This window comes from Phragmites australis, chromosome 3 (assembly GCF_958298935.1).
Source record: "Phragmites australis chromosome 3, lpPhrAust1.1, whole genome shotgun sequence".
Taxonomy (NCBI): Eukaryota; Viridiplantae; Streptophyta; class Magnoliopsida; order Poales; family Poaceae; genus Phragmites; species Phragmites australis.
This window is the reverse complement of record NC_084923.1, coordinates 5,697,291-5,721,247: the sequence shown is the minus strand read 5'-3', so window position 1 is coordinate 5,721,247 and position 23,957 is coordinate 5,697,291. Positions and strand designations below refer to the sequence as shown.

At 44.3% G+C, this 23,957-nt stretch overlaps 1 protein-coding gene and 1 pseudogene across 1 annotated transcript; one reads left to right on the top strand and one right to left on the bottom strand.

Annotated features, from left to right (window-relative positions):
• Positions 1-11,924: 11,924 nt before the first annotated feature.
• LOC133910459 (purine permease 3-like) lies at positions 11,925-12,795 on the top strand (annotated as a pseudogene).
• Positions 12,796-16,291: 3,496 nt separating this feature from the next.
• On the bottom strand, positions 16,292-18,591 carry LOC133911774 (GEM-like protein 1). Its single transcript, XM_062354174.1, has 4 exons — positions 18,237-18,591; positions 18,027-18,128; positions 17,029-17,300; positions 16,292-16,674 (listed from the first exon to the last, which is right to left on the bottom strand). Exons 1-4 carry the CDS (start codon positions 18,436-18,438, stop codon positions 16,483-16,485), a joined length of 768 nt encoding a protein of 255 aa, XP_062210158.1. The 5' UTR covers positions 18,439-18,591; the 3' UTR covers positions 16,292-16,482.
• Between the last annotated feature and the right edge of the window lie 5,366 nt (positions 18,592-23,957).

Here is a 23,957-nt window from a genome sequence, read left to right as displayed (position 1 = left end):
TAGCTATTCTAGCAATTTTTAAGACCTCAAAGAAATTCTTAAAAATATGAAAAAATTCACTAATATTCCTTTCATGTAGCTTAATAATTTCTAAAATTATTTCCAACCCTAAATTATTTGATGAAAAAGTAGGTTCCTTTACAATACTATATATATATATATATATATATATATATATATATATATATCATTTCATGTGATATTCTCTTTGTAATTCAATTTTAATTTAAACATGCACAAATTCATTGAAATGCTTATGAAATACATATAAATATGAATGTGCACACTCAGCTTATCTCATCAATCTAACCAAACAAAAAATTAACCTATCCCATAAAAAAACAGAAATGACCATATTCTATCCAACCGTATCCTCTTACCAAACGCGCCTAATATGTCCTCTGTGAACCACGTTATGAGAGATGTATCCAACCATATATATATATCACTTGGAGTCTCAATCTCACAGCCACATCTAGACCTACCCCGGGCAGTAACTTGAGTCAGACGCAGATGAGAATATATGGTTGGTGTCGGTTCAAGAACAAAAGGATAAGACGTTATCACACAAATAGTAATAGCAGACACAGTATCACAGTTATTTAAAAGTTGTCATTGATAAATTATGCACAGATGGTTTGTCGAGGATTAATTCTTGATAATGATTCCGAGGTGTACCGATCGATAGGCGTATGAATAACACTTGTGGTGTGTATGTGTTTATGATAAACTCAAGAACACACGGGTTATCTAGGTTTAGACCTTCCGAAGGATAATAATGTTATGTCATGTGTATTTTATTATCAGTGTTTACGAGTGGTTACAGATGAGTTTTCTCAACTTTTTCTTCTTCGTCCCCTTACAAACCGGGTTTGTCCAATTTGTTTACCAGACCCATATCTGGTTAGATATTATACTCTTGGATCATCATTATGGAGAACCAGGTGAACTTAACTTGCTCAGAGAGCTCTGCGTGCCCGTCCCATATATGAAACACCGCCGCACCTGCCTCCCCCAGTCGCCTGGCCTGTACCATTGTTGTGCGCCGTAAGTTCGTCTATCAAGCGTCCCATCCCTGTGCTCCGCGAGTTTACCTGCAAAATCATCAACTTGCCTTGTCGTTCTGCAGATCCCGTCCCATCTGTCACGTGACGCAAGTCGGTCCGCGACACCTCACTCTGTAGCAATTAATGCTATGGGATGGGACACTGCCCATCTGCATTGGTCATGACTTTGTTTGCTGGAGGAGGTGCTTCGAGAAGGAAAATACTTGAGTAGACATCAATAAATACGATAAGACATGTTACGTATGGGCATCTCGTGATCAGCAAGGGCTGGTCACAAGATCATATTATATCGCAAGGAGGCTGGTCGCGCAAGCCTCGTGCTGTTTGTGTGAGCCAAGGGCTAGTCACACAATGGGTCAGGATTCAAGAAATATCTCTCGTCGGTCGTCATATCTTTCGTGGGCCCGTTAGCTAGGATACTCTCTTACTCAATACTCCGATACAGTTGACAGGAAAAAGTATTTGCGATATTCCCAGCTATCTAAGAAAGCAAGAGCACACAGACAATTTTACTAAAAGGTCATCTGTATATTGTTGAACGACACAGACGGCTCTGTATGAAAAAATCGTTTGTGTCTAGTAGTCATCTGCATATAGACGACCTTTTAGTAAAGTCGTTCGTGTGTTTTCACTCTCCTAGACACATACAATTTTTTTTTATATAAATATCCGTCTGTGTGTAGATGACCAACACAAACGAGTTTTATAAATATGCATCTATAGTATAAATTTGAAAATTCATAAAATATTCATATGAAGTCAGATGTAGAAATTTCTTATATAAAAATTATAGTTTTCGACAAGATTTACAACTTTGTATTTTATAACCTTTTCATTTAAAGTTATTTAGATACCTAAATAATTATCCAAAGTTTTGAACAACAGTAGTCAAAATGATAAAATATCTTATTGCTATTAGCAATGAAATACATGTGAGATGGTAAGAAAGCAATGCATGAAGTATGAGGTTATAGATTCGATGTCTACAAACTGCATGCACATGTATTTCACACGAAGCGGGGTGGCTCGGTACATTGAAAATATTGTGTTTTTTTAAAATTAATATTACAAATGGTTCTTATTAAAAACTGTCTATGTTATGTTATATTCGTGGTCTGTGAAATATGTTAAAAACTGTCTTTGATTGTGTAGTCTGTGGTAGCGGGAGTGTAAAGCTCAGGTATACCGTATATATATAGCAACGTTGCCCTGACCAAAGGGGAAACGGAAAGCACGGGTACTTTTCAGTGCTAGCTACCGAGTGACGACGATGACATTGTGCGACTTGTGACACCTGAGGTTCAGATTCTACAAGAGATCAAGCTCTGGAGATATTCAGTCTGAAAAACCGACACACAGATGATTGCGTGTGTGTCGTCCGTGTGTTCTGGACCATCGTGAACCCATACCGTTGCATGATCGACGCTAAACTACGTAGAGGCCGGTCCACACCTTAGCGCTTGGCCCACTGCAGCCGGTGCGTTTGAAGAAGCGTATCCTCCTCGCGTTCGCAGTTTCACATGGAGTAGCTAGCCGCCACGGCATGCTCGATGGCATCGCGAGGTGTGATGCATGCATGAACTCGTGGCCCGGCACCAGTACCACCGGGGGAGTAAGACCGTACCTTCCTTTCGTGACTAGAATTTTTTTACGAAAATATTTTCGTTTTCTTCTATTTTTTAATGATTTCTCTTCATAATTCTCTTCACAAAATAATTTTTAAGATCATTTTTTATAACATAATTCTTTATCTTTTTATTTTACAAATCTCTTCGAAGAAAAATAATTGAAGATGAAAAAATAAAAAAATAAGAATAAAGAAGAAAATCATAAAAGTAACAAAATGAAAAGAAAATAGTTGAGTATAATCTAATGCGCCTCGTCCGCATTCGCCAATTTGCAAGGTGGCCACGGATCGCCATGCAAGATACCAAAATTGGTCACGTCGTATCGATCGCCATGGGCTTGCACACGATCAAGCGCTTCCTGCAGGTTAATGCTGGGTCTCAACACTTTGGCAAAAATCTAAAATTAGACAATATATGTGATCGTATTTACCGAAATAGACAACATATTAGCGTATTTATAATTTTAGCATCCGTATTCGGTACACCGTATGCCGAATATGGCACTCTAGCTCATATTCGACACACGGTGTGCCGAAAATGATACCGTGTGCCGAAAATGGACTGTAGCACCGTATTTCGGCACACCACACTCCGAAAATGAACAGTACCGCGCGTGAACAGTAACATCAGTGCGTTTGAATTTCGTTTTTCAAAACGGTAGTCTTCTGCTACTCCAAAATACAGTGCTACAGTGTCATTCGGCACACTTTGTGCCGAATACGGATGCTAAAATTGTAAATACGCTAATATATTATCTATTTCGGTAAATACGGTCATATATATTGTCTAATTTTGGATTTTTGCCCAACACTTTCGGCTACTTATCTTTCACTACTATAAGATAGTCTTATTTATCGTCACAGTACTATCGGATTAATTAAAACTGATATTGATACGGTTTTCATTACCGATTCATAAGAACGTATTAAAAAACGGCAGCGATACTTTCGTGTCCGCTCAATAGGATTTTGACTCTTTCGCGTATGCTCAGCTCGATTGTTGACTAACCTTATCTCTTCGCGCTCGTCTAATTTTCTAAGTCCGCTCTCGTCCTCTCTATACCGTATCTCTTCATGCTCGCTTTATCTCTTTCCGCTCCCGCTACCTTATCTCTTCGCGCTCGCCTCGGCCGTCGCCGCCCTCCCCGCTCCCGTTCCCCTGCCGTCGCATTGGCGCCGTCGTCGAGACCCTGCCGCCTAGAGCGCATGATGACAGAGGTCGAGGCTGCGACCATGGCACTCGAGACCCGCCTCTTCGATAGCGCCGGGTTTGAGTCTGTGGAGCCCGCCCCGCTCCTTGCCGAGGTCGCTATGCTTTACAACGCCGTCTTCAAGCAATTCGATGCCGACCACAGTGGCGTCATCGACCGCGCCGAGTTCCACCTGCAGGTGAGGCTACGGGCGAGCGCGATTCGGCCATGGGCGAGGGCAATTTGGCTGGGGGGGGGGGGGGGGGGCTGGGCGACTGAATGGAGGGGCCGGGGTGGCCGAGAAGATGACTGCTTCTGGATGGCGCGGATCGAGTTTGGGCTGTATTTGTGCATGTGCTACGGCGGCGGCCTTCAAGCCACCGTGTTTTCCCTTTGTGTAGGTGTTCGCCGACATCTGCTGCTAAGCCGGTGGCGAAGCTCGCCCGATAGGGGTGGCTGAGCGGTCGCGTGTGGCGGCTCCGGCTTGATTTGAGCCAGCTCTTTTTTTTTAAGAGACATCACTGCCGGTTAGCTACCCGATAATAATAATACTCGCTTGATCCCTGCCAGTTTTTTAAAACCGGCAGTGACATGAGTCCAGCATTAATGTATTGTTATGTATTAGTGTTGATAGGTAGGATACTAGCCAACTAGCAGATCGCGAGACGGATGGCAATCCATGCGGCATTGCCGCATAGCGTCATGCTATCATGGAAGTTCCAGTTTGCCAGCCGCGAGGATGAGGATCTATGTGGCGGATTCGCTCCCGTTTCCTTCGTTCGATCACCGACGGAAGGGTTTGCAGTTTTGCAGGCCGCTGGGTTGACGATGAATCTTACTGCGGCCCCACTGCGGTACTGCGTGGCGTGTCAAATGACTCGTGATTCTGCAGGTCTAACGGTCGGGAAGTTACTGATAGATGGTTTGTTCAGGTGGAGCAGAGCATGCCCCATAGATTACTTCGTCAGGAGTCTTCACTCTTCAGGGAAGGCGCCGCCATATCTTCAAGTTCAATCTGATGGTTCCTCTAACAGCCAAAGCCCCTGCTCTCCGATTTCCCGGTGTTCACATGGCGCAGCAACTGTGGAGATTTTGGCCGACTTTCGTCCACCAAGATGATAGTAGGAGGGATACAATGCAATCGCTGTATATACTTGGTTAGCGAGACCAAGCAAGAAGAGTTTGGTTTAATTTGTGCCCCGTTCAGTCATTGGCGTCTCCAGCGGCAGGTGAAACACACACGGATGCATGCGATTTCTCCTTAATGTCACAACAACACTGGAGGGGGTGCGGTGGTTGCAGCAGCGATATAATGGCGTGCTAGCTGCTAGAGGATCGGAGATGGCAAGATGGAGTGGGCACAACAGTAAAGGCAGCGGATCAAGGAAGCGACGTAGCTCTCTGCAGGCCATGCCACCCCACGCATGCACCCATGAACTACAGACTCTACACAGATTCACGTCTTTAGTGAGATCAACAGAATCACCTAAGCTCTGCAGGCGACAAACACGTCGCAAAATCTCATTATGGCTCCACGGTGTGATAGACATATATTTTTATTTGTGGAGCCTTACCCCGGTGGTAGCGCTCGCACCTGGAGCCGCTAGCCAACTGAGCCTCCGGCTCGTCCTCGGTGTGATTGTATTTGTATAGCATGGACGACAGGGATACGTTTCTGAGAAGAAATCAGCCGGATGTTCCATGGACAATACTACCGGTAAGATATCTGCGCCAGGTGGCGGTTGAGCTGAGCTGAACTGAAGCGGGGCATGTGCGAAAGCAAACTTGCCGTGCGGCCTGCGGAGGCCCACGATTTGAGTGCTGGGCAGATCTCGGCAGCATGTGACCCCACGGACCACGGATCCACGTCGATGCAGCGGCGTGATTGCTGCAGAAAGGTCCCCGATTTCCGAGTTTTTTTAATATTTTTTCATTAAAAATTTAAATAAATAGATTTCTCGTGAAAAAATTATAAAACTAGACATCTACCGTCTTCTTATAAAGTGATTAGACACTTACCATCCACTGAAAAAGCGGTAAACAGTCTCACAAACTTTTACCGTCCATTCATTAAGCGGGGAGCTTACTAGTAAGCTACAGTACATGCAATCCTCGGTGAACAGTACTCTGAAGTTCAATTTCAGTACTAAATTCTCTATTCGAAATAGTGATGTTCTGTTGCTCCAAAAATCCTAAAACTTTTTGTACGTGTTACATAATACATGTCCAACCCATTTTAATTGAATTCACCCAAAAATTCTATCTAGAATTTAAACTAAAATTCTCTAAAAAAGGCTACTTTTATAACTTCTAGCAATTGTTAGTGCCTCAAATAAATTTCTAAAAATCTGGTAAATTCACTAATATTCTTCTTATGTGATGTGATAATTTCTAAACTTATTTTCAGCCCTAGATTATATGGTAAAAATGTGGATTCCTTTGTAATGCACCATTTATATGTCTTTTTATAATTTCATGTGATATTCTTCTTTTAACTTAATTTGAATTCAAACATATATAAACCTAGTGCTAAAAATAATTTTAGAAATTATCACATCACATAAGAAGAATATTAGTGAATTTTACCAGATTTTTAGAAATTTATTTGAGGCCCTAACAATTGCTAGAAGTTATAAAAGTAGCCTTTTTTGGAGAATTTTAGTTTAAATTCTACACAGGATTTTTGGGTGAATTCAATTAAAATGGGTTTCACATGGATTATGTAATACGTACAAAATTTTTTAGGATTTTTGGAGCAATAGAACATTACTGTTTTGAATAGATAAGATAGGAGGGAAATTGAACTTCGAAGTACTGTTCACCAAGATGTACTGTTCATGTACTGTAGCTTACCGCCCCGCTGTAAGCCTACCCGGCCTAACCGCCCCCATAAGAGGGCACTAGGCGTCTAGTTTTATAATTTTTTCCACAAGAAATCTATTTATTTAAATTTTTAATTGAAAAAATATAAAAATAAAAAAACTCCCCGATTTCCTCCTCCGTGACAGGGCTCAAGGGCTGCATGATGAATTGCTCACAGACCGTGCCGGGCCCACCCAAAACGGGCCATGCGCTGGCACGCAGCTATCAACTGTATGTTCTGCAGGAAGTGTGGGATTTATTTCATGAGGATGAGTTTGATCACTCAAATGATCAACTCCTCACTTCTTCTGAAGAGCATCTCTTCATGGCCCTATCAGATGCTGCTTACACTGGATAGGAGGCTCCAAGAACCATGAAACGGAAGGGTCCTATTCAGAACTAGTCTCTTCTCATATTGATTGACTCAGGTAGCTCCCATTCCTTTCTCAGTGCAGCAGTGGCTTCAAACTTGCAAGGTATCTCTGATACTACTCAACCAATGAGAGGACATGTGATAAATGGGGAAATTCTTATCTGCACTTCTGAACTTGCACACTCTGATTGGTATATTCACACCTACAAATTTCACTCTACTTAAAAATAGTACCACCAAAGAGTTATGATTTGATTCTTGGTATGGATTGGCTCGAGGAATTCTCTCCTATGAAGGTGCACTGGAGTGAGAAGTGGATGTCCATTCCCTATCAAGGCCAGTCCATTATACTGCAAGAAATCGCACCTGATATGTCCAATTGTGCCCTGTTTGAACTTTATTATATCATTGATCAGCATAAGTCCATCAGTTCATCTGCAATACCTAATTGTATACAGGCAATTCTTCACGAGTTTTCTACAGTTTTTGAGGAACCCACTGAATTGCCTCCCAGGTAATATAGTTATGCACCAGCCCTCAAAGATGAAATTGAAAAACAAGTGGCTGACATGCTGAAAACAGGCATCATTCAACCTAGTAGCAGTGCATTCTCTTCCCCTGTATTGTTATTCAAAAAGAAGGATGGATCTTGGTGTTTTTGTGTTAATTATAGACACTTAAATGCTCTCACTGTAAAGGGGAAATATCATTTGCCTGTTATTGCTGAATTTATGGATGAACTATCCTTGGCTAGCTGGTTCACCAAATTAGACTTAAGGTCTGGTTACCACTAAATTAGATTAGCTCCTGGAGAAGAATACAAAACTGCATTTTAAACACACTCTGGACATTTTGAATTTCGAGTCATGGCATTTGGATTATCTGGTGCCCCTCATACCTTCCAAGGAGCCATGAAAAGAACTCCGCAACCTATGTTGAGAAGATGTGTTCTTGTTTTTTTTTTTGTGATAGTTTAGTCTATAGCAAGTCTCTAGAAGATCATCTTGGAGTTGTTGGCTAAGGATCAGTGGCAAGTTAAAATGTCTAAGTGTGCTTTTGCTCAAAGGCAAATAGCCTATTTAGGCCATGTTATTTTGGAGCAAGGGGTATCAATAGATCCAGCTAAGATTTTTGCTATTAAAGATTGGCCCACACCAATTAATGTGAAACAATTGAGAAGCTTTTAGTGCTGGCTGGGTATTACAGAAAATTTGTCAAACATTTTGCAATTCTTAGCAAACCCTTGACTGAATTGAAAAAACATGTGTTGTTTCACTGGATTGACATACATGAGACTGTATTTTCCACTTTGAAGAAAGCTCTAATGGAAGCTCCAGTTTTGGCACTTCCTGATTTCAGCAAACAGTTTCAGATTGAGACTGATGCTTGTGATTTCATTGTGGGAGCAGTTCTGATGCAATCTGGTCACCCTTTAGCTTTTATTAGCAAATCTTTAGGACCAAGAACCAGTGACTTGTCTATTTATGAAAAAAAGTACTTAGCAATTTTGGTAGTTATTGAGCAGTGGAGGTCATATTTACAATTGGTAGAGTTTATTATCTACACTGACAAAAAAGTCTGGTACATCTTTCTGACCAATGTTTGCATACACATCAACAACACAAGGTCTTCACAAAATTGATTAATTTGCAATATAGAATCATATACAAAAAGGGGCTGACAATAGGGTTGCAGATGCTCTTTCAAGGCACCCTCAACCTCCTGCACAATTGATGGCCTTATCCAGCACTCAACCTATTTGGTTGCAAGCTATCACAGAGGGGTATAAGCATGATCCCAAGACTCTGCAAATCATAGTAGCTCACTCTATTGATCCCCAACCTATGCCTCAATTTACCTTAAAGGATGGAGTCCTAAGGTACAAAGACAGGATTTGGGTTGGTCATAATGAAAAGCTCCAACACCAACTGCTTGTTGCACTTCACAACTCAGCAATTGGGGGTCACTCTGGATTTCATGTGACTTACAGGAAGTTCAAATAGTTATGTACTTCGAAAGGTATGAAAACTACAACACATCAATTTGTCCAATCTTGCATTACTTGCCAACAAGCCAAACCTGATAGGAACAAATATCCTGGCTTGTTGGAGCCACTACTGGTGCCAAATGGTTCTTGGCAGATAATACCGATGGATTTTATTGAGGGTCTTTCTAAATCTGGTAATGCTAATTGCATCATGATCATAGTGGATAAATTTTCTAAATATGGTCATTTCATTCCTCTGCCATATCCCTTCATAGCTGTTAGGGTAGCTCAAGCATTTTTGGATCATGTATACAGATTACATGGATTGCCATTGTCCATTATTTTTTACCATGATAAATTTTTCTCAAGTAAATTTTGGCAAGTACTCTTTGAACTGGCTGATGTATAACTTAGGATGAGTACAACTTATCACCCACCATAGGATGGGCAAACGGAATGTGTTAATCAATTCATTGAAACATTTTTACGCTGTTTTGTTCATACTTGTCCGAAGAAATGGATTAATTGGCTGCCACTGTCAGAATATTGGTACAAAACTAGTTGCCATTCAGCTCTTAAGCATTCCCCTTTTGAAGTATTGTATGGTCATCAACCTCGCCATTTTGGGATAGATCAGTCTAGTGCAAGTCTAGTGCCTAAACTAGATCAATGGTTATCTGATAGAAAATTGATGCAGTAAGTGATCCCACCAACATTTGATCCGAGCTCAATTGAGAATGAAACAAGCTGATAAGAACCAATCTGAGCGTTCTTTTGAGGTCGGTGACAAAGTACTTATGAGAATACAACCATATGTTCAATCTTCGTTGGCAAATCGTGCTTCTCAGAAATTGTCTTTCAAGTTCTTTGGACCTTTTCGGCTCCTGAAAAAGGTTGGGAAGGTTGCTTATAAATTGGAATTACCTCATCACAATTCTATCCACCTGGTGTTCCACGTATCTCAACTCAAGCCAATCACAGGTAATCATCAGTCTTTTATTTCTTTATCTGACTTGATTGGTGAGCTGCAGATTCCAGAGAAGATCCTTCACCTGCAGTTGTCGCGTCGAGGTGATAAGATGGTGCCTCAAGTCTTGGTGAAGTGGATGCAACTCCCGGAGGATCTGTCGTCGTGGGAACATACAGAAGCTATACGGCAAGCCTTCCCGTTTGCTCCTGCTTGGGGTCAAGTAGGACCGCAAGGCTGGGGGGGGGGGGGGGGCGTCAGCGCTGCTGTGCATCATCTGGCAACAGAGGATCAACAGAAAAAGGAAGCGGGAGAAGATCGTGAACCAGGCAGCACATGAGGGAAACGGGCCCGGCGACCCAACTGCCGTGTGAGTGGGCCAGATTGGCTTTGCAATCTTGAGTGACTTCGCGTGTTATAGCTGGCGCCGGCTGGAGGAGTTGGGCAAAGATGTAACAGAATAGCCAACTCTATCTCCTTCTCCATCCTCCTCTCCTCTCTTTCTTCAACTCCTGCCACACTCAGAACCTGCTCTGGTTACACAATCTCGATCTTCCTCTCCCAATGCTTGTTCTTGCTGGTTGTGATTCGATCGATCGGGGTTGTTAACATAGAGCCTGCACTTTCTGCGGAGGCGCTTCGTTTTTGTTTTAATTTGTCTCGCTGAACAATGATCAAGTCAATGTGTAGACGCGCGTGTGTGAAAGAATGGAGATGTGATCGTCACAGCTACTCCCATCCCATGCTAGCTTAGTATTCAGTCACTACTGCTAGTGTCGACGACTCGACGTGGACTAGTAGACCCATTGTACTTCAGGTCGTCAGCTACTACGATGGAGATTGTGGTTAGTTATGGACATGGATGATGAGGTGATGACTACGTACAGGTCAAACGGAGCAGAAGTCCGAGCTCATGGAACGCTGACCGATTTGCTCACACATGTTGCTGCCCGTGGTCAATGAACAAGCATATATGCTTTACTCGGTCAGGGCATAAAAAGGACTCGATATTTTGAAACTATCAGGAAATTAACATACAATATTAACCTACACAAAGCCTAATTAATCTCACGTAACAAAAATTGCAAATAATTACTTTACTTCTTCTTCTTCTATGCTTAAATATTTGCACGAAAAAGGCATATATCCTGAATTAAATGAGGAGTTGAGATTTGCACCAAATGTTTTCAGACCAGGGCACTTGGGTTTTGATAGGACAGATTTAGTGCTGCTTATACACTTCCTCCAAAACTTTGTTCCAAGCTTATGTTTGTATACCATTTTGTAGCAGATTGTTGTATCCATGCGTATCGCAACATGACATGTGGAGTATAGTAGTTCATGTTTGTATATCTGAAGTTCAGAACCGAACGACCCAACTGCTGATTACTTAACTGGGTGTACTTATTTCGCCCGGCTGCATGTGTACTTCTCTTCCCATTCCATTGTGTGTTGACTCACCAACTTCGTTAGCTTGATTTCTCCATGATTTTCTCTGGGAACCTCACATCTTCCCGCCTCTATATAAACACTACAAGCCTGTCATGCAAAACACAAGCGATGAAGCTAAGATTGTGTTTGGTTAGGCCAAGGTTTTTGTTTTTTTTCTGATGGCATCTGTCTGATAGCTGATGACTTTTTGTTATTAGCTTTCACAATAAATTTTTAGCTTTTTAGCACGTCAAAAGTCAGAAAATTTACTTTTAACTAGTTTCTCTGCTTTTAATTTATTTCTTCAAAAACTAATTTTTTAACTTTTAAAAATCAGCTTTTCTATTTGGTTGAGCTTCCAAACAGGACCTAAGTAGATGCAAGAAGCATCCAGCAAGTTGAGCCTCCAGAGCCCAGATTCATACTCCGAACTGCAGAGTACGAGGCTATAGCATCAACAGAGTGCGGAATTTCCTGTGAAGTTCATATCCCATGGTCACCATAACGGCTAGTGCCAGTCCAGCCATGCAAGAACCCAGCAAGAAGGCGGCAAGCACGTCGCCAACCCGCGCTACCGCCTCGCCGGCGCCAGCGCGTTATCGGCCGTCGCCGCTGGTCATATTCAGCGCCTGCCTCGTCCTCCTCGGCGCCGGCGGTCCGCTTCTCCTCCGCGTCTACTTCGTCCACGGGGGGCAGCGCCTGTGGCTGTCCGCCATGCTCCAGCTCTCCGGCTGGCCGATCCTCCTCCCGCCCATCTGCGTGTCCCTCTTCCGCAGCCGCAGCCACGGCGTTGCCAACCTCCTCCTCCCGCCGCACCTCGTCGGCGCCGCGGCCGTCCCCGGGGCGTTCTACGCCATCTTGTGCTTCGTCTACGCGCTGGAGTCGCAGGCACGCGCTGCCGCTGTCCACGTCGTCGCTGCTGCTGGCCACGCAGCTCGCCTTCACTGCGGTGTTCGCGTTCCAGTTCGTCGGGCTCCGGTTCACACCGTTCTCGGCCAACGCCGTCGTGCTGCTCACCATAGGCCCGGCGGTGCTCGGGGTCGGGCCTGGCTCCGGAAAGCCGGCGGGCGAAGCCTCGAGGACGTACTGGACAGGGTTCTGCGAGGCCATCGCCGCGGCCGCGCTGGCCGGTCTCGTGCCGCCGCTCGTCGAGGTCGCCATGGCGCGGTACGGCCGACGCACCGGACCCGCTGCGAGAGTGCCACCCCCGTGCGCGACGGTGATGCAGATGCAAGCCGTGATGGGCGCCGCCGGCACAATAGTGTGCCTGCTCGGCAAGTCGGCATACTGAGCCTTGAGCCGTAGGAGTCAGGAGGGGGAAACAGATTCAAATCGACGAGTCAGGAGGGGGAAACAGAGATTAAAAAAAAAGGGCGAGCCTCGCCATGGTGTCGTAGCCGGTATACAGGTGGACCAGCTAGTTGCTGGCCATTTGGCACGAGAGTCTTGCGTGCGTGTGCGTGTCTGTAATACTAAATACCTGATATGTGGGCCCGGTTGGCTAGGGTGTGTTGCCGTGAGGATAAAAGGGAACTTACACTGTTACTGAGAGGATTATCGAATGAAAAGTAATCGTCTTCTGCCTAAACCTTCTATTCTCTTCTCGCCCCTCTTCCAGAACCTTCTGCTCCTGTTCCGGCAATCATCGACGTTACACTGGTATTAGAGTCTGGCCACCGCTTCTCGCAATCTCTCTGTCTTGACTCTTGAGTGGTAAAATCTCAGGGGAAGGTTTGTTATGATTCCGATCACAACTGTAAATCCATTACCCGGTTCACTCGGCTTGGAGGAGAAGCAACCACAGCTCATGTCAAGCACGGTGTGCAAGTTCGGCATGTCGTTGAAGCCATGGAGGATTTCGAGAAGAGGTTGATGGATTGGCTTCAACAGAAACTGGATCGCATCGAGGCGAAAGCGGATGGTGTCGACCAGTTGAAGGAGAAGCTGGAGGCACTAGATCTGAAGGTGTCAACACAAGGTGTCAACGCAAGTTGAACATCTAGATCAGTTGCAGACCAAGGTGGATCTATCAATGGTGTCGATCGGCAAAATCCAACAGGAGCAGGAATTGGTGGCGACCACGGGTGCGCTCAGAAGGCCAGGGTCATCGTCGCTGGTGATTCCTGCCAGGAACAACGTCATGGGTGAGCATCCCATATCAAGGTCAGTACTACCTTCACCGTCGCCACCACCTCCACCTCCCACACCTACCTTCCTACATGGACATTCCATTTCACACACACATCTATCAGGTCCACCTAGTCGTGCGTGGATACCCAAAATGGAGTTTCCTAAGTTCGATGGTTCTGATGTCTGCGTATGGATTGATAAGTGTGAATCCTTCTTCGAACTCTATCAGACCCCACAAGGTTTTCAAGTGACTGCAGCCAACATGTATATGTGTGATCGTGCTGCCCATTGGTATCAATCCTTTAAGATTGATCATGTTTGTTGTTCATGGGATCAGTTGAAATGGGTCCTCGTGGATGAATTTGAGGCACACACATATAGAGCTAAGGTTACTGAGTTACTATTACTGAAACAGTCTAGTTCGGTGGAAGAATACAACCAACAGTTTGAAGGCTTAGTTTACCACATTAAACTATATGACAGATCTATCAGTGATACTATGCTTGTTTCTCAGTTTATATTGGACTTGAAGGAGGAATTGCGCGCTGCAGTGGAAATGCACTTGCCTGAAACTATCAACCGTGCTGCACAGGTTGCAGCGATTCAGGAAGCTATTTTGGACAAAGGCAAGAGGACACCCTCTAGGACTTAGCATGTCAGGAGTGTACCTGATAAACCAGTTGCCAAATTTGAATCTAAAGCCTCATGGCATACTGATGAGATCTGGAAGGTTAAGTAGTTGAAGGAATACCGTAGGGTCACGTGACCTGGAAGTGCCATGGTGTGTTGTCGTGAGGATAAAAGGGAACTAGTACTATTACTGAGAGGTTTGTCGAATGAAAAGTAATCTTCCTCCTCCTAAACCTTATGCTCTCTTCTCGTCCCACTTCCAGAACCTTTTGCTCCTATTCCGGCGATTGTCGGCGTTACACATGGCGAAATCAGCAAAGGGGATCTCGAGAGACTGGAGACTGAGGAGTTGGAGATCGGTGTCAAGGAAGGCAAATTTGCTTTTTTGCTTCCTTCCTCCGACCTAAGAAATCCCGACGATGACCTCAAACCGAAGGGGAAATAGAAAGCCTGGGTTACATCACGTGCGGCCTATTATAATTGGGAAAGGGAGACGTGGGAGATCGGACGGCCGAGGAGTCAAGGGTGACGTTGGCCAGGTAAGGTTGTGTTTGGTTCCCGTATCTCTCTTATCCTGTCCTAGCGGAGATGTAGAATTTTGAAAAGGAGCTTGTTTTGTTGCCTATATCTACTGTTGCAACCTAGCTTGGCGGGTGCAAATATACAACCTCATCTTAGCCCGGAAGTGAAGCTCAATTTGAGCTTTACTCCATAACCTGGCCCGACAGATGCAGAGGATACATGCTCTGTAGCCACTCATGCAGGTGGGTCCACTTGTTAGTATTACAAAATCCTCTTTATGCAAGTAATCAATCACAATTTCAACTCTTACATCCGCTCATACGGTCTCAGATTCAATCAACCAAACAGAAGCTCGACTCAGCTTGTCCATACATATATATCAACCAAGCACTTTTCTTTTCAACAAATACGACTTCGTTCAGCCTGCTTCCCCTCAGCTTGCTTATACGATGCAGCTTTATGAAATCTAGTCCAAGGAACCAAACACATCCTAAAGCGCGTCGTTGTGAAGTGTAGTGTAGTACAAGGTGGCTTGCTTGCAGTTGCAGCAGCAGTAGTACAAGTCGGTTCTTACAAGTTGGCCGATGCTTTTGCTCGAGCCCAAGGTTTGTGCGCCAAAGGAACATACTCCCTTTGCATGCTATTTTTCTACAGGGTATTGTTTTTATCACCGTAATCGCAACATCTAGAATGTTGGGGTAATGCAACATATGCCGCTGATGGGTTGCCGCATCAGTAAGGAGTAGGCCTTGGTAAAAAAACCGGGACCGAGAACCGAGACCGAAATACCCGATGACCAAAATTTCAGGTAGTATTTCAGGTATGGGGCCCAGATAACCGAAATTTTTTATGTTGCTTCGGTCAGGTTCCTCGGGTACCCGAAATACCGAATAATGTGATATGTGACTGTCATTTGTGTTATTGTGTTCTTATGATATGTGACTGTGTGAGATTAAAGCACTAAAATGTTATGCACTTATGGTGTCATTCTATTCTTTAATCTTGTCTGGTATATTTATGTGTTGAAATATGCTAAAATGCTGCTGAAATAATGTGTTTTAAGTGCTGAAATGCTGCTGAAATCATATGTTTTAAGTGCTAGAATGTTGCTGATGCTACTGATTGCTTGGAACTATTGCTATGTTGATCGGGTATTTTGAGTATTTCTGGTATCCGAACCGAAATTTTGATGACCGAATTTTTGAACCATATTTCAGGTACTAGTTTTAGAAGACCGAAATTCAAAAAACCTAAAATACCCGGACCAAATTTCCGGGTATACCCGAACGCCCAGGCCTAGTAAGGAGAGAACCGGCGTGGCAACAAATCATGGATAAATTGATCACTCAAACCACTTTCTAATCCCCAACCTGAACTTGATTATAGGGGCGCCTTCCACTGCTTTATTCTGACTTGTGCTAGCATTCAGCCTCACAAGTCAGAACAGACACTCTCACTGTTACTTCCTCAAGCCAAATGAGCTAAAATCATAGATGACAATCATAGAAGAGACCAAACATGACAGGATGCACACGATGTCACACATCGAAGAACTGTTTTAAGTTGGTACAAATCGCAGCAAATGCCGACGACACCTATCCAACTAAATCGGGACACCAGTATATCACAACTGCAACGTATTACTGTTTCGAAAAACAACTGCAATGTATTACATGCTAGCTCCGATCTATAGACATCACTGAGCACGCGAACTCTGAGCCTCCTGATGTGCTTCCTGTAGATTCTTCACGGCGCTGTCGTAGTACACGAAGCCCATGAACCAAAACTCATGGTTATCAACAGAAACCACCTGAATGTATTTCTCAGCTGCGTTCGTTCTGCTTGTCGAAGAATTAACTGACCTCAGTTGAGCAAGGGGAATGACCACCTATTTTCAGATAGAGAACAAATTCTAAGTTACATATTCTCTTATAAAATATAGATACTGTAAATTGATTGATGACTAATGTCAGCAAATAAGATTGCCAAAAACTTCCTATTTGGGTTAGGATGAACACAATGCTCAGACCAAAGTGGAAAGGAAGTAGCCATAATGACATGTATAATCAAAGTAGGATGGATACAGGAAAAAAAAATCCGCTACTTACTTTTCATACGAACATATTGTTTCAGGACAAATATGTAAACCTGATTATCGTAACCAACATGAAGTACATTTCGTAAAACAATCTTTATACTTCCTGAACTATAGCAAAACACATAGAGCAATCAAAATAGGTACCTTGTAGTAGCTCCACTCAGTTTTGTCTCCAACCTGGTAAGCAAGTGGATTATCACTGCAGAATGCCAGCTTTACATTGGACAAGTAAAGAACACCCATAACAGGACCAGCAGAGGTTGACAAATAGCACGCATATGGCTTCTTGAGTTTTTCACCGGGGGCGACATCAAAAGTTTGATGGAAAATTTTTTCATATCCACCTTCCGCAATGACTTTGGTGATCTGGGAGATCCTGCCCATTGCTGCATCAGTAATGCTTGGTCCCGTTTTTACTGTTTAAAGACAAACAAGATCAATGCTGCATGCCATATGATGAGAACCCCACTCTATGACTTGATACAAGGCTACATAAAATCAGTGTATCTGGAAAACAATGTAGATGTGACATTTCATCCCAACACAGCTATCCAAATTGATCCGCATTATTAAAAGTATCAGGAAGATCTAAATACCCTTCAGGTACTCTGCACTGTAAGAACTTCAAGAAACGTAGTCATAATTTGCCAAACAGAATATGCACAAACAAGTCATTACACATTGTGCAATTGAATACAGGGGACCAAACTTTTCATGTTCGCGTGAATTCTATCACATAAGCTAAGAAGACGCATATTAACCATGACCCATGCCAATCAACTTAATACAGGACTAGCTCAACTATTCAACGATGCCACAAAAAGGGATTGTACAGACTACAGAAGACCCAAAAAATCAATTGTCCAAGAGCATCTTAATTTAGCACCATTATAATCTGGAATTGTCACCAGTAATCCCCAACCAAACATGACTAATGACATCAGCTGGAACTAGAATCTGTCTGACCCCATCAACAAGGATTCCTCGTCAATTTCATCGTGGATAACCAACAGCACAACTCAATCACAGCTTAATTCCATATAACATAACAAAGATTACTTGAAAGTTTCAAATAAACTTCTCACTAACAATTCGATGCAGAACACAAAACACAAAGCAATACATATGAAACCGAAGCTCACAGTGCTGCCAGAAGTTGCCGGTAATGTTCTCGGTCTTGCGGGCCGCCTCGCCGAACCTCTTCCCCACCTTCCCGAGCACGTCCTTCACCGAGTCCATCGTATCTACAAAAACACACCACACGAGAGCACCCCCAACCAGGTTAGCAACAATCCAAATCTCAGCCGAATCGGCGGCTAGCGAGGCCAGATTTTGGGCGTGCAGGGACGCACTCTTCGGGGCCGGCGCGTCGGCGCCGGCGGGGGAGGAGACGTAGGGGTTGCCGCCGTAGGCAGGCGGCGCGGCGGTGGCGGCATGGTACGGGGGAGGCGGGGGCGGGGCCACGTCCTCCGGCGAGAGCCTCGGGTAGGGCGCGTACTCCGCGGCGCGGTCTCCTCCGCCGGTGGACGACGCGGCTGCTGCGGGCGGATTCATGTCGCCGGTGGGGCTGGGCGGGGCGGGGCGGGGCGTTGGCGGTGGGCTCGATGTTCGTACGGTTCCTGGACAAGGGCTGATCTGCAGGCTCCAGGAATCGTAGGTGAGCTTTTCTTTTATTTTCGGCCGAGGAATTTATTTGGGAGCCAGCCGAATCAACTTGTCAATCTTTTTATTTATTTATTTATTTTCCTGAGAAACATGGTGCAGTCATCTCTAAGCACAGGGCTTCGAAGACTCAAAGTTCAAACTCGATCTGTCCAGCTGAAATGCTTAGCCACGAAGGTGTTTACTACTTCCTCCGTTTTTATATCATTTTATTTGTTTTCAAATACTAATCATTTTACGTTTTTAAAACTTAGTTTTAAATTTTATTTTATAAAATATTTCTTACTCACCTATTTACGATAGATTCTAAAATATTTAGACTAATTTCTAATAATATTTTTATCATTTATCATTTAAAATTGATACTATATTGGAATGATTTATTATATGTCTTTGGACAAAAGTGGAAGTATTGAATTCGGAGGGAGTACTAGTATCGTTTTCGTTGCCTTGGCGCAATAGAAAAACGAAAATCCGCTCTCGTGTGGCGTGTGAATTTTCAAGCCCGAGATAGAGTATGAGGCCGCGTCCACGAGGTCCGCGTGATGACGTGAATGCTCGCCGGACCCATATGTCTGTCCACCAGGTGAGCTCACAGACCCCACACGGATCCAGTAAAAAGCGCTGCACCCACTTTCGCAACGGTTCTATTCCGTCCTTTCGACTGTGCCAATGGATCTGGAAGGTTCGAGAGCTGCCGCACACGCTACTGCGGCACGTGAGCCCTGTCCGCCGACCCTTTCGCCCGTTGGAAGGGGAGTGTTTATATATATATTTTCTAAACAAAATAATTCGGTCTCTCAAAAGAAGGTAAGCCATCCGGGGTGCCACGCGCTGGGCGGAGGGGGCGGGTAGCCGTACCTTCCTCTCACAGGACGAGTATATTTTTATATAAAAAATAATATAAATTTTAAAAACTATTTAAGATAAAAATAAAAAACTCAAAAAATATTTAAGTGAAGATAAAATAAATACATGTAAATAAAATGATAAAATCACATTGAATGTATATAGAATTTAAACATTATTAATATCATGTAGACTACATTTAAGATACATGTATGCCTTAAGTAATAGATTAAAAATAATAAAATCATCTTGAATTCAATAAGTTCAATAATTAGTAGCATAAATATTACGAACGAAATGACCCTTGAAGTTGTCTATATCTTATCTCCCGGTCCATCCATTGGTAATCGCATTATGAGATTTTAGTCTATATGGTGTCGGTGTATACGGAAAATAATCAAAGTTTGGATTAAAATCATCTACCCTATCGTAACAACATGGAGTTCTCTGAGTAGTTGGCATGAAATCATTATCGTCGGAACCAACCTATTCAGTTGTGGAGAAAGTGGTAGAAGCACATCCTCTTGTGGTGATTGTCAAATGACCACCTCTTTCACGGTGGCTCGAAACATCACCTCTTTCGCAATGGCGTGGAGATCTCGAACGACCACATCGCCGTCTCCAATTATGTCCGGGTAGGCAGTCGTCACCGAAGAGCATATGCAAAAGAATAAAGTTCTCCATGGGTTTGTTCAACAACTCTTCATCACGAGAGAACACCTAGTAAAAAAAAAGAGCATACAAAAATATAAATGTGTCTTAGAAATGCAACCTAACAAATAGCGATGGCATGTAATAACGATGAATGTATCTTAATGTGCTCCTCGTACGGCTAAGCGTCCATAATTATGGTGCGTGCTCGCTTGCTATAACACTTTTCTATATCGGCTAGTTCGCACATCTTGATATATCTCTTACGGCACTCTAACAAGTGCGTCTTTAGGTACATAGAGGTCACAGAGCTTACCATTCATCTCCATTCCTCCGTGGTGAAACAGGGACAACGAGTCATGGTCTACCCTTTCAACAGCACTTTGTTCATGTTCTTCTCCTTAAACACATCGTTACCTTTTGCATTGGTCTCCTTCATAGTCTGTAGGGCTATCATTAAGGATTTTAATGTCCACGAGAAATATCTACTTGAGGAGCCAGCCATGGTGTGCTATAGGGTATCAGATGATAGTGGTGTTTCGAAAAACTGTGATGTCATGACCTTCTCGTTACCTCGGCCTCCCATTTTATAAGCAGGGTCCGATGGTGTATGGACCAAGTGTAGTTATATAATTTAGAGACAATGCATGCATTGGATGTCTTTCTGCAGCGACCGGTCACTAGACTCTGAGTAGTTGGCAGCGCGCAGTCACATCACTTTGAAAAGGTGGCAGAAAGCAATTTCGTCAGTCTGAAAAGCTGACAGCGAGGGGTCGCGTCTCTCTAAAAAGGTGGCAACGTGCAGTCACATAGGATTAAGAAATGCATTAATGATATAGTAAGTAATAACGCCTAAATATGTAATACATAGAAAGTAGACATGTACACATCGAAGAGTAGATGACTAGTTTGCGAATCGAAGATACATCGTGAAACAAACATTTAAGTTACAAAAGCAATGATAAAATTCTACTACTGTCTCCCCTGCTACCATCAGTTGTTCCCACCATCATGGTCCCGTCGCCGCTACCTCTGGTTTGACCTCATGTGGCTTCTAGAGTAGGTCAGGTTGTGTCGGAGGGTAAACTCCTCAAGCAGGAATCCGGAGGGACCCCCTTTGAGATTCGGCCGGGGGGATGATTCTGAATCTGTTTTGTGGGTGAAATAAATGGGCGTGAATGCGATGCAGGTGGAATGGAAGGATCGGATGCAGAAAGTAGTAAATGCTCAGGATGTTTTTAGACAGGTTTGGGCCGCACTGAGCGTAACACCCTACTCCTGTGTGTATGCTATAAATGTTCTGAGAATGTCTCTCAGAGGTTCTGCTGGGTTACAAGAATATTTGTCTAGTCTAGAGCTTTGGGCCCCTTGTTCTTCGGTGATCTGAGCTTCTGCGCTTGTACTGAACCTCTGTCTTGCCTAGCTTCAACTTTGTCTATTGTTCCGTGTCAACCGGTCCTTCTCCGGGGAGCCCACCCCGCCTTAAATACCCGCCGGGGCGGTAGCGTGCCCAGAAAGGGATAGCGCGAGTTCCAAGGTTCCATAAATGGAAAACAACAATCATGGGCTACCGCGCGAGGTGACGGGGAGGGTTGATAACGCGCCCCGTCAGGTCTTGTTCGTCATCATGCCATTCTTCAACGGGCGCCGAGGGGAGGGCCCACCGGGCAGCCACCGAGCAGCCCGACGTGCCCGCTCTGTCGGAACGAGTCTGACATAGCAGGGCAGCAGGAGGGGCGCCTTGGGCTTCGCGATATTATCCCGAGGCGCGCCGGATGTCCCGCGATGGAACCCGTGCATTAAATGTCCCCACGCCTCTCTGCCAGGCCGTGGCAGGGACTGACAGCAAGCTTGGAAGAGCAGTTGGAGGTGACAGGCCACGCGCCCTCTTAAATTCAGCATCGGGCCTTTCACTAGTTGACACCTTACCGCTGGACCTCTGTGGGGGCCATCGGCGAAGGACTTCTTACGCCCTCGGGGAACCGAGTGCTCGGGGGGCCACTGTTCACAGCCCCGAGCACTCTCTCCCGGATATGCCTTTTCTTGGCCCTAAGAGAACCGAGTGCTCGGGGGTCACTGTTCGTGGCCCCGAGCACTCTCTCCTGGAACTGACTTTCCTTGGATCATCGGGGGATTCGGATGCTCAGGGGTCACTATTCGTAGCCCCGAGCACCCCCTTCCCGGTACTCGGCTTTTCATGTCACCGGGGGACTTGAGTGCTCGGGGGCCACTATTCGCAGCCCCAAGCACCCTCTTCCCGGCACTTGGTCTTCTCGGGTCATCGGAGAACTTGGGTACTCGGGGACCACTGTTCATGGACCCGAGCACCCTCTCCTGGGACTTAGTCTTCTCGCATCTCGGGGAGATAATCCCGCAGGAGGGCACCACGTGGCAACCTGCTGATCTGGCCTCGGGACTCGGGGACCCCTGATTCCTGTGTCACTGACAGGTTGTCTGTTAGAACAACCTACATGGTAGGCCTCATAGCGACCGCGGGCGTTGAGGCCTCCTCATGGGTCTGCTGCATCGGTAGTGGAGCACCGGACAACTAGGACCTCGTGACGATGGCGTATTCCGAGGTGCCCGCGAAGAAACCCCTCATGATGTCGAACGTGGGGTCTGACCTAGGCTCATCCTCCTGACTCGGGTATGACAAGTGCGATGTTGCCATTGTCATCCATGCATAATCACTAGAGTGACCTACGAATGGATGAATTTATTACATACGGTAAATGTGAAAATGAATATATAAGTAAAAATGCAATGTCGTACCTGTATGGTCAGAAAACTCTTAAATCGGTTTGGTGAATGGCAGACAAGATGTTGCGGTACTTCGTGTTCACAGCAGGGTCAAAAAGCTCAGGGGTCGGTGGGTGAGCCATATTTGCATTCAAAACAAATATAAATATTTTGTAGAATACATAAATATACACAGTTACATGAACAATGCATAACATATATGTACATACTGTTACATGAACAAAATATAACATACAGCTACACACTATTACATTAACAACATATAACATACATGTACACATAGTTACATGAATATATTATAACATATAAGTACATATTCCCCGAATACAACGTACCTAGGTTAGGCAGAAACCTCACAAATATAACACATTCACACTTGACCACCGTCATGACCCCATCTACACACCAGGTTCATTTATCGGACAGTTCTTATATGTGCGTTTAGTTTCATCGCACTTGCTGCATCGCTTCACCCTTGGACTTACCTCAGATTCATCCATATCATTCCGAACCTGCCGAGTTTATCGACGTCCCAGACCGTACTTCATGTTCTCTAAGCCTGGCATGTAGATTTTCGAGAGACCGGGATCACTTGTAAATGTATCAATAATGTTGTATCCATAAAACTCATTGTTCTATGTGTTCCATATCTGTTCCTTCATAAAGTATCGGGAAACATATTGTCGGGGTAGCATATGGGACTTCGCACATGTAGATATGACGTGTGTGCATGACCAATGTAGCAATTGTGGTTTCTAACACGAACATATGCATGTTTCATTCCTAAGCACACACTCTTGCATATGACGCTCATGCCTGCCACCCTTACAACCCTTATTCCGGCACAAGACATTGAACATGTGCTCTGTAGTTCTCATCAGATTTGTGTTGCGCATATGTGCATTCTTTGTGGCCTTCTCCATATATTCACATAGCATCGATCCATACAACATACGGTTATATGCCAACAGCTGCGTAGCGATCAATGAAATATTTGCAAGTTTCATGCAAAATACCTTTAACAATTCAAAGAGAGAGAGAGAGAGAGAGATCCCATACCCCGCATAACCCAATTGTAGACCTTAGCAAGACTAGTTATCATTATTCCATACCTTATCCCTTCAGTGTCGTACATTAAGGCTCGTTTCTCT